At 34.0% G+C, this 12,056-nt stretch overlaps 1 protein-coding gene across 1 annotated transcript in view; it reads right to left on the bottom strand.

The window, feature by feature from the left end:
* KLHL1 (kelch like family member 1) overlaps positions 1–12,056 on the bottom strand; it is a 380,716-nt gene that overhangs the window by 241,552 nt on the left and 127,108 nt on the right. Inside the window, exon 2 of the mRNA XM_070408965.1 lies at positions 4,242–4,424. Within this exon, the coding sequence (XP_070265066.1) occupies positions 4,242–4,424 (183 nt within the window). The remainder of the gene's footprint in view (positions 1–4,241; positions 4,425–12,056) is intronic.

The raw sequence follows: 12,056 nt of genomic DNA, 5'->3' as shown, positions 1-12,056 counted from the left end.
AATCCTATATCATTGTACACCATCTAGTCTAATATATAAAGAGCCAGGGTCCATAACGTTCAAAACGACCAAACAGACGTCCAAACGCCAGGCTGCATGTGCAGCAGGCTCAGGTGGGCGGGGACTGGCGAGCGGGCTGAACTGCTGACTTCTCAGTCCCTCCTGAGTTGCGGGTGCTATGGGGACTCAGCACTGATTGCCACTGCCATGGGCAGGTGCAATGTGATAGTTCGGGGGCCCCTGCCATTGCCCCTCAAATGCCCCTCAGAGGGAGGCCCAAGCTACCCAGCTGGTGGCAGTGAGTGGGGCTTCCCTCTGCGGGGCAATCAATCTCAGAGTTCCCAGGCTGCAAGAGGGCGCAGGCTGGGCAAAACGACCGTCCCCCCCTCGCCGAGTGCACAAATTTCATGCACCGGGCCTCTAGTCCTATATAATAAAAGCCTAATATGCTAAGTGTCCAGTTGTCTGGTGACCAATTGACTGTTCAACCAATCAAAGCATAATATGCTAATGATATACTAAGGCCGCTCAACCGATAGCTTTCACATGCACTGACCAACAGGGGGCAAACAGTCGACTGTTTGACCAGTCGCTATGATGTGCACTGACCACCAGGGGGCAGGCAGGCGCTTTGAATGGTAGGTTAGATTGCTGCTGGGGTCTGGTTGATGGGGACTAAGCAAGATGGTGCCAGACATGCCCTAGAGCCCTCCCATGGTCCCTCCCTGGCCCAATTGTGCACCAGTGGGGTCCCTTGGCCTGGCCTGCCTGCACCCTCTTGCAATCCGGAACCCCTTGGGGGATGTCAGAGAGCCAGTTTCAGCCGGATCCCACAGGCCACTCCCCTCGAGAGGGTGCCAGATGCAGGGCTCATGACTGGTGAGCACTGCTGTGGCAGCACGAGCCTCTCCCAATCAGGAATGACTGGGCGCAGGCCTGCAGCAGGTGCAGTGGGGCTGGGATGAGCAGGAGCGGCATGTAGGAGTTGGACTGCGGGTTTCGGCCCGATCCCTCCAGGCCATCCAGAGGGACCCCACCCATGCACAAATTCATGCACTGGGCTTCTAGTTACATTATAACAGAGTAGGCCCTGAAAAATCTCTTAATTCTCTTACCTTTAAAAATTCAACAGTCCAATTTTTAATATTGACCTTGTCAGTCTAATTTTCAAATCTGACATCCATGATTACAGGCAGCCTACCTATCAAAAAATCCTCTGTATTTAGTACTCAGAAATTTACATTCAAGTGTTTTGTTCATTTGCTGATAATCAATTATTCTGGGTTATTTATGAGAAGTCTATATTTTATTTTGTTAAATATATTTTTATTGATTTCAGAAAGGAAAGGAAAGGGAGAGAGAGATAGAAACATCAATGATGAGAGAAAATCATTGATTGGCCATCTCCTACATGGCCCCTATGGGGGATCAAGCCCACAACCTGGTCATGTGCCCCAACATGGAATCAAATTGTGACCTCCTGGTTCATAGGTGGATGCTCAACCACTGAGATACACCAGCTGGTCTGAGAAGTCTATATTTATTTTCAAATTTCTCTGAGGACTTAAAGCACAAATAAATTCAGAATTATGATTGCTATTCATTCTAAGAATATATTAATGTGCCATTTTTATGATTATTAGCCTTTCAGAGTGAACCTACTTTTAAATATGCCTAACAATAATCTAATGTACCTATATAGACATAGTATTTCATAAATACATTGATAATTGTGATCTACATCAGATAAAAATATATATACAATACAACTAGCATCAAACAAAATATTTTATGAAGAGCCCTTCAATACTCATAATCTATTAACTTAAATAGAAATGTATTTGAAAGTTTTGAATGATGAGATATTTATATGAAATTAAATATACGTGATCTTTATGGATGACTATTTAGTGAGTGCTTATGACATCAGCTTGCAGTGCTTTTCTTGAAAGAGCAGTAGATCTTAATGCAAATTATTTATTTTTTCCTTATTTAAAATTATAATAGACCAAAACTTTTCAGTGCTAATGATTGCATCACCAATTATAATTTTGCCTAAAGACAATTTGGGCAAAATTATAATTTGTGCATTAATTAAAATATAATTGAATAACTTAAGAGTCCATTAGCTTATTACTATTACTAAAATGATTATTTGGTTAAAGCAAAGAGCTAATTTTGCATTAATTATAATCAGTTCATTGTACAAAAGTATACATAAGGGGGTACAATGTACCTGCTGTTACTGAAAAGAGTGCTTTTTTTTTAGGTGCCCCATAAATATTTCCCACATCTTTGTTAATATATGCACATTCAACTTAGAATCATAAGTATGTAAATTACTTGTAAAATAGATAGTACTAAATTTTAAAGCATGGTGTAAATATAATTATTTATTTTAATTAGTTTAGCAGATAGTCTTAGGCTAATTTTTTTCCTCACTTAAAGAAAAATGTAGATAATTGATAATACAATTTATTTAATATCTGATAAATGTATGAAATATTTAAATGTTGATAATATGTATAAAAGAAATACATTGTTAAGATGTTTTAAAGTAATTGAAACCAAGAAGCAATTTTACTTCTTAATAATCAAAATTATTATAATACAACTTGTATAATTAAACAAATTATTTAAAAATAATATAACAACCTAGATAAAAAGTGTAATAAAGAAACCAATGTAGAATATAATATGAAAGAATTGATCAATGTATTGGTTAAAAATACTTCAAATGACAAATATTATATTACTAATAATAGTAGACTATAAGATAAAATTATATGAATTATATTAAACACTTCTCTCTTTTAAAAAAAACAATGAGCATTTGATGTGCTAATATACTTTTGAATTGATTGAGTACCTCGATATTCTTAAATATATATAATTATTTAATTTAACTTATAAGTTAAATGAAGTAAATTTAGTAACACTTAAATTAAGAATACATTTAATAATATGATGTTTATCTAAATGCTATTTAGGTTGTAGCTTAGGATAACCTGCATATTTTCCACACATATTGCAACTTAAATCTCTCAATAATAATGACTATTAATGTGATATCATAAAAATATTTGAAAAATAATTGTGAATACTATATTATTGCCATAGTTTGCTTACAGATTGAACCCCACATGATCTATATAACTTCTTCAATGTCAATTGTTCCTTCCTATGCTATGCCTATGTAGTTTTAGTGTATTAGTTCAAAGTCAGTGTCCACATTTTAATATTGTTACCAGGGTAGAAATAGAGCTTTCTTTTTCAGGAATCCTTTCAATAATCCAAATTTATATGCATATATTATCTAGATAATACAACTTAAGTTAAAAATCATAAGGAAGAGAAGTACACTAAAATATTTTTGTATGTAGGTAATTTAACTTTTCTATTAATTCATTAGTATGAATAGTATTAAATGATATGTCAAGGTTATCTAAGGCTCTTTGTCTATATATTCAACTACTTAAAATAATCAGTATCAATATTAAACTAAAATTATTTTTTCATTAAAAACATTGAGTAAAATACCAACATCAAATGTGATGAATTTTAATAGGTAAACTGATAGCAATCAATATGGCACAACATAATCAGATGTCTAGTTCATGAAACTTGAAATTATCCATTAGCTTATATAATAAAAGCCCAATATGAAATACTTTGAGTTTCCTAGTTGAAACAAATAATATGTACCAAGCTAATCTTACTTCCTTTCAAAAAGTCAATCAGAAAAGCATATCTCATTTCAGATATTAGAAATATATACTACATTAAGATTGATTTCCACTCAATATAATTGTGAATCATATAAAACAGAGCATTTATCAACCAGTTAAAGGAAGTTGTATTTTTGTTGTTGTTAATACTCACCCTAGGATATTTTTCCATTGACTTTTAGGGAGAGTGGAAGAAAGAGGGAAAGACAGAGAGAAACATCAATGTGAGAGAAACACATCAATTGCCAGGACCCTTTGGTCTGCAGGCTGCAGGCTGATGCTCTATCCACTGAACCAAACCCGCTAGGGCAGAAGTTGTATTTTTGAACTGCTTGTATTTGCTTTATTTCTTTAAAAGATTACTTAAAGAAATAAATAAGAACAAAAGAAAAATACCCAAGCTTTCTTAGAAATATGAATTCTTAATTCTCTAATCATGAAAGTTTGTAATCTATCTGACTATCACTTTTAAATGCATAAATACATGTTTCCAATAAAGACAGATTACTATACCTGTGTGCAGGTATCTTGCGGTTCCCAACAATCAGGATAACATCACAGAGCTGTTGTTGTTTCAAGTAACTTTCCATTTTCCTGAAGGTTTGCTCAGCATGGTGAACAGCCTGATAGAATTCTTCAGAGCTGCTGGAGTCCAAATCACTTTGAGGTGTCAATGAATGGCTAGTTGCTGACAGCCTGCAAACCACACACAAAAATGTTGCTGTTTATAAGGACCACAGATTGTCCAGAACTATGCTCAGAGTTTTTAAAATGTACAAAGAAAATCAATGACTCTCTTTTTATCTTCTTCATTATTAATATGTTTAAAAAATTCATTTTGGCCCTAACCGGTTTGACTCAGTGGATAGTGTTGGTCTGAAGACCAAGGGTCCCGGGTTCGATTCCGGTCTGGGGCACATACTTTAGTTGCAGGCTCCTCCCAGGCCTGGCCCTGATCAGGGCTCTTACAGGAGGCAACCAATTGATGTGCTTCTCTCACATCAATGTTTCCCTCTCTCTTCTACTCTCCCTAAGAATCAATGAAAAATTATCTTCTGGTGAAGATTAACAAAACAACAAAAAAATCTATTTTGGGTTAAATGATTTTCTTCAGGAAGCAGTAAATAAATTATAAATTATCTGTGTTTTTGTCTTTAAAAAGATTTAAAAGATAGGTTATCTGTATTTATAATAACATAAAGTTACTAAACCTGAAAAATCCCAGACATAGTAGAATACAAACATGCCTAGTCTAAAATTAATTACTAATAAGATGTTACTTTATTCCATTTGATATTGAGGTAGATCATCTTATTATACTATTTTAAATTATGATTCTTGTGAGGTATGGTAAATGTTGCTTTACAGAAATAGGTGAATTTTATTATGAAAAATTATGAAATATGGTTCATAAAAGATTAATAATAAATTACTGTTTCATATTCTGTATCTAACTGGTTAAACAAAAATATGCAATAATACAGAATGTATTACTTCAGTTACTTATGTTTTAATCATAAGTAACAAACTTCAGGATTTCAAAAAGTTCATGATACTTAATTATGGCTACTATATCTATTAGTAGATATAGTAGACTGTTCCATGATGAAGACATTTCACTATCCTGAGATGTATGATGTGCCCACCACAACCAAGAATAATGAATAATGAAATGGCTTATTTCAAGATAGAGGGTAATATGGAATATTCTGCTTCCAATTACAATGCAATAACTTGTAGCTGACTAGATCCTTCACCAAGAACACCAGAAACAAAGTCACATATAATATCAAAATAATTATTTGTGTTTAATAATAGCTACTAAAGCAGCTATGCCATGAAGGGCCAAGATCCTCTAGTAAAGGCAAATTCATGGAAGTCAGCTCATTAGTCTGTGCCGGCCCCACCCCCTAGGTATTTACTAATTATAAGCAGCATAGGGTGAGAGTATGAGAAGCCCAATATAATGTAGCAGCTAAACACAACTTAAGTGTCATGAGGTTTGGGGAAAATAATGGATATTGGAATTGTGGGATCCAAAGTTAGCCAGAAAGGTAAAGGTGGGGCGGGGGGGTGGGGGGGGGGGGCATAAAGGAGGGAAGATTAGGTAAGGCTGTCATGGGGAACCGTGTTTTCTCTGGAGGTAATTGCTGATTCCTAAGCCATGCTAGACAGCAGAAAATGGCTTATAGAAAGCGGAGGAGTTAAGCAGAGCTTGAAAAATAAACATCTGAATTTAAGGTCCAACAGGGAAAAGGGACTGTGATAAATACACAGGCTCACACGTAGACTTCCTAAGGGCTGTATCCTAGAGGTTAAGGAAACTGGAAAAAGATAAGATAATACAGAGACTGAAACTTAGATTTAAATCAGTAAAATCTCTAATTGCAATGAGGTAATTTTCTAATCTAAATATCAGAAAACAGTCAAAATACATTCTTTTTAGGAAAAGATAACCTCATCGGGACTCTATGATTTCATTTGCACATATATGATGCTTGCCATTAAAGAAAAAGAATAGCAGGCCTATAAAGAAACAGGACCTAGGGAGAATGACAGAGAATATAAACAGGCTCCCAGGTGCTGCAGGGATCTCTGGATGGGTCATAATTACTTACTTAATAGATGTGAAAATAACTGTCATTAATATATTTTAGTATAGGTGACAAGCTGAAGATTTTCACAGCACATTGTTATATGAAAAAATCGAATGGAAATAAATAAGAAAATATAATGCTATAACTTTTGGAAGATGAATGAATTTGCAGTCTGGATGCATATGAAGAAGACAAAGTGATTTAAAAATATTTAAACTAAAATATTGAGATAAAAAGCTAAAAAAGTATTTTCAGAAACATAAACATGGTATGAAATTATAATATTCATATAATTATAACTGTAAAAGTAGGGGAGAAGCATGATGAGGCAAATGTCATTTGAAGAAAGAATGATCAAAAGTTGTAAAAAATGTATTAAAGACACAAATTCCAAGATAAAATGAAAAAACTACACATCATAATAAAACCAAAGCAATAAACAGTAACAACAAAGCAAACAAAAATCCCTCTTTCTTAGAACTTGCCAAAGAACAGAGAAAGAGAACTTGTCCCCAATTCATTAAATGAGGCAAATATAACATGGATGCAAAACTAAAAAGGTTGTTACAAGGAAGGAAATTTAATGGTCATTCTCTGTCCTAAATATATTTGCAAACATCCTAAACCAAATATTAGCAATCAAATACAGAAATGTACATGAAAAAAGATATCCTATATAATAAAAGCCTAATATGCAAATTTACCAAACGGCGGAATGACCGGTGGAATGACCAGTTGCTATGATGCACACTGACCACCAGTGGGCAGACGCTCAATGCAGGAGCTGCCCCCAGCCCGCAGGCCCCAGGCCAGCCAAGGTGGGTGACAGCAGGGTCTCCCCCACTCCCCCTATCGCCCCGCAATTTGCCCCGCAATTCGCCCCACAGATTGGCCCTACCCATGCATGAATTTCATGCACTGGGCCTCTAGTGTATATATAAAAAAGTCTCAAATATATAGTTAATAATGCATCACAAGTAAGTTGGATTTAATTAAGGTGCACATTTTAGTCATATAAAGCCACCTAATTCATTTAGATAGAAAGCATCATATTTAATGGAAACCCTTTCTCCTTGAGTTTGAAAACGAAATCCATTCATACTGCTTTTATTCAACAGTTTTCTGGAGGGCCTTGCCAGTGTAATATAACAAGGGAAAAATAAATGAAGTCCATTAGTTAGATAAGGAAAATGTGTAACATTATTTTTAAAAATTTGTTTGTGTACATAAATATCCCAAAAAACTACAGACAAGTTTTAAATTTAAATTCATTGAAAATATGTGTGTCCTCTGTTATCTACAATATCTGTCTACATGATATGGTTATTTTCATCATACTTTACAACTTTCTCCTTAAATTTTTAAAACTAATAGAATTTTTTCAGTACCATATGTTTGCTTTTCATAAGTTTATATATTATAACCCTAGTGTATGGTCATTTCCCAGCATATATTTTAGGAATGTAGGTTCAGGCATATGCAACAAGAGCAGCAGAATTCTCCCACAGATTAACACATTGACTAGAAAAGTCACAAAATGCCCTGCAGGATGCATTTAAAAATCTAGAATGAACAGATTACTATTGGTTCTCAGGGAACTAAGGAGAATCAAGTCGGGGGTATCAATTGCCAAATAGATTAAAACTGTCACATTGAGATCTGATATTTCTTGTCTGGTACCAGATTTCATGAATAAGGTCTAAAAGCCAAGATATTAGAGACTGCCCTGAAGAGTAGCTCCAGACTGGTTTAAAAGAGATTAGGGATAAAGGATCCATTCAGATCTTTATGTTCATCTCTTACAAGGTACATAACATACCTAGGGCAGAAAATTTTACACCTCACTAAGAGTTTTATACTTGGCAAATGTTATCAAGATAATACTTCAATATACTTTTTTTCCCCAAGTTACCCAATTTCTGTTGGATGAAATATTAGCACAAATAGGGAAAAAAATAGAATAATACATTTTTAGAGTTTGGTTGAGACCATAGATATAACATGAACAGGACATAGAATTTGACAGTACTAACAGTCTAAAAGCTAATTACTGTTAAGATAGCACTGTCTTTTATTTTATTTACTTTTTAAAATATGTTTTTATTGATTTCAGAGAGGAAGGGAGAGGGAGGGAGAGATAGAAGCATCAATGATGAGAGAGAATTATTGATCAGCTGCCTCCTATATGCCTCCTACTGGAAATCCAACCATGACCTCCTGTTTCATAGGTTGATGCTCAACTACTGAGCCACACCTGTCAGGCAGAACCTCCTTTTATGTAATCTAGTTACCCTAAAAAATATTGGCTATAATATGGGCTTTTCTGAAAATGTTAAAAGTAATTCAAAAGCATAAATCTTAAAAGAACAGAGAGCTAGAAATTGGCTTTCAAACTATTTCTTTTCAGAGTTCATGTTCAATCCTAAAGTTTTTTCCCTTACATTTCTTATGCTTTGAGTTTCTTTATATTATAACTGAAAATAAGTCACTTTCCTTGAAGGCTGGTTGATCTGTCAGAGATTTGACTTGATTTTTCTCCCCATAAAGCCATTGTCATAGTGCGTGCACATTTCCTCATAAATCATTTCATGATCTCAGGATTGAGTTGTCCTTAACCTTTGACCTCAGGATTTGAAAAGGAGTTTTCACATCAGAACACTAATGGTTTTTATGCTGAGGTTCATTATTTAAAATTCTCCCTATCACATTCCACCTTTATTAGTTCAACACATGGGACCTTAAAATTTTAGGAAATAGGTTAGATCTTTACAGTGGGTCCTGTAAGTACTAAGTAAAATCTGACATTGGATTATTTCTATTATTGTCTAATTTTTATATCTTCATTAATTTAACCATACGGTAGCTTTCTAATCTAAGAATCTCTCAGATGGTATAATGTGACACTGTAATATTCATATAATATGACATTGTTATTGCCACTCAATAACATAAATCTTCAAGTTACAAGAAATGTAATTTAAAAAGTTCAATATGATCTCGTCACACCAGAATTTAAACTTGCTTAAGGTTCCCCCAAACTAAGACATATAAAACAATAAAATTAATAAAATGTTTTCTAGACCTCATGAACTACTCAAGCCATAGTGATTCCTCTCTATTTTCTTGTATAACCAGCTGTTTTGCAAGTGTGGTATGCACTCATTATATTAACTCCTGATTCTCTGAATACTCTTCAATCCATTTCAATTTTACTTCCCCAACCACCCATCTAATAAAATTGCTTTGGCCAAGTGCACTAGTATTTTTTTCTTGTGACTTAGTTTAGCTTTCATTTTAATTTATTACCTTAATTACTGAGAACTGACCAACATACTTTCCTGTTTCTGGTTTAAACAATTGAGGACTAACCATTATTTACTTTCCCTGTGCCAAACAAGTTGGAGATGAAGCATATTTTTCTATTCTTGCGCTAAACATATTGAGATTAGGAAGAAATGATTTAGGTCTTGCATCAGGAAATAGTTACTTGTAGAAGGTAAGACTGTGAATTAACTTTTAAAAAGCTATAAAAACCAATAGTTATTCATCTGTTTGCACTTTAAAACACTCACCTATGTGCCAATCTAAAGCTATTACATCATAAATTCTGACTATTGCCAATCAGGCCTCAGCCTTCCTGGTTCTAATTCCATATCATGTGTTATTTCTTATATGATTCAAAACTTTTTCAACTTTTAATATCCTTTCAATCAATTTTTTATTCTAGCCCCACTAAATAATTCCAGTTTCTGGAACATCACATCTTTCTTCTAGATATTTCATACACATATTTTTCTTTTTCTGTGATTTTTACAACACATTGGACATTCTTATGGATAACTTGCTTTAAACCTCAGAGATCAGTTTAAATATAACTTCTTTCAGAAAAGATTTCTTTTAATTCTCATAGCTTGAATGGGAGGAAGCGTTGTTACCCTGATATGCTAATTACCCAGTATGGTTTAAATACATTGATGGCTTGTAGAATATTTTAGGAATATAACATCTATTTATTAAATAAATGAGTGAAGAATATTTTATGAAATGATCGTCTGGGCCAAGTACCTATATTAACATATTATGCTTTGCTTTGTTTATTTGTTTAATAGAACACAAATATGTTTTTGGTAAAGGAATTTATACTAAAAGAGTGCCTAACATGAAGAGGATAAATGTTTGCATGAATTGTGATTGTTGAATATTGAAAAAAATTCCATAACTCAGGAGAAAAAGAGAGAAAAAAAAGCAAAGATAACTACTATAACCAGAATATATACTCTCTTGCATTCTCTGGTAATGCATTTATGTACATTGTGAAAATACTAAAGGATACAATAAACATACTACAAAATGATCCCTAATACTAGATCCCAGCTTTATTATAATTTCTTTAATGTCTGTGAGTAAGAGTAGAACTAAAATAGCAAAGTAAATTTGCAAGCAGTTCTGTTTCTCTTGAGTGATGAGTTAGCTATTGTTTTGAGAAAAGAATGTAAAAAGCATCTTTATATTATCAAATAAAGAATTACCCATAGATAGTCCTTGAGCAAGACCTAAGTATAGTAAAAGATACTTTTATTTAACTGAAAAAATAGCTGTTTTTTTTTAGTCCTGCAAATTTAGTGGACATTGCAGGCAATGTATGTCTCATTATATTATGTTTCCATTAAATAAATATTTACCTTAACTTATAAAAATACTAGAGGCCCAGGGAATGTATTCATGCACTGGTGGGGGTTGTGGCCTGCAGGGATTGGCCCTCTGTGGGAGCACCACTCATCCTTGTCAGCCGAGTGGCTGTGGACCCACCCTCAGAGCAGCTGCTCCCACTGTGGGAGCGCTGCTCATCCCAGTCAACTGAGCAGCGCTCCCACTGTGGGAGTGCACTGATCACCAGGGGGCAGCTCTGGAGTTGAGTGTCTGCCCCCTGGTGGTCAGTGCATGTCACAGCAACTGGTCGACAGGTCCTTCTGGTGGTTCCGCCATTCGGTTGCTGGGCTTTTATATAGAGAGATTTCTTAGTGAGGAATTAAAAATTTTTCCATTTTTTGCATTGCTTAAATATTTTATATGAAATACATATTATTTTAATTTTTTAATTGAAATAAGTCATTATTACAAGAACTTTATTAAAGTCATTATTATAAACAATACCAAAGATCACAAAATGACCAAACATTTTGACACTAAAATACAATCTTACATATAGTTTTTAACCTCAAAAGTCCTCCACCTAGAGTTAGCTTTGCTATATAGAAAAAAGAATGAGAAGAAAAAAAAAAAAGAGAATGAAACAAAGAAAGGGGGGAAACTTAAATAAATAAATACATTTTAAAAATTAACTTTGTATTATAATGCTAGAGAATGAAACATCATCATCATATATTGGTATTAAAGATTAAACCAGTATCAAAATAAATGTCAGGTTATATTAAATACCCTTATTTTCAAATATTTTAATAACCCCCAACAGAGAGATTTAGATGTAGAAAATATTATGATGGGATATAGTTCAAGCAGCAGGTGCTAATACTTAGGAACAAGAAAAATGAATAGTGTCATTAATGTTGCTTCTGGGTACAGTTTTCTTTTATAAGATAATTGAAATTTTAAGTAAGGCCTTTTATCAGAAGCATTGAAACACACACACACACACACATACATATATACAAACACCGTGGTAAGACAGAACAATTAAAAAACACACAAAAGGACAAGTTATGAGCCAAAG

Source organism: Myotis yumanensis, unplaced genomic scaffold (genome assembly GCF_028538775.1).
Source record: "Myotis yumanensis isolate MYYU_CA2020_CCGP unplaced genomic scaffold, mMyoYum1.0.hap1 SCAF_3, whole genome shotgun sequence".
NCBI classification, from domain to species: Eukaryota; Metazoa; Chordata; class Mammalia; order Chiroptera; family Vespertilionidae; genus Myotis; species Myotis yumanensis.
Note: the sequence above shows the minus strand (reverse complement) of the source record. Positions and strands in the feature narration are given on the sequence as shown.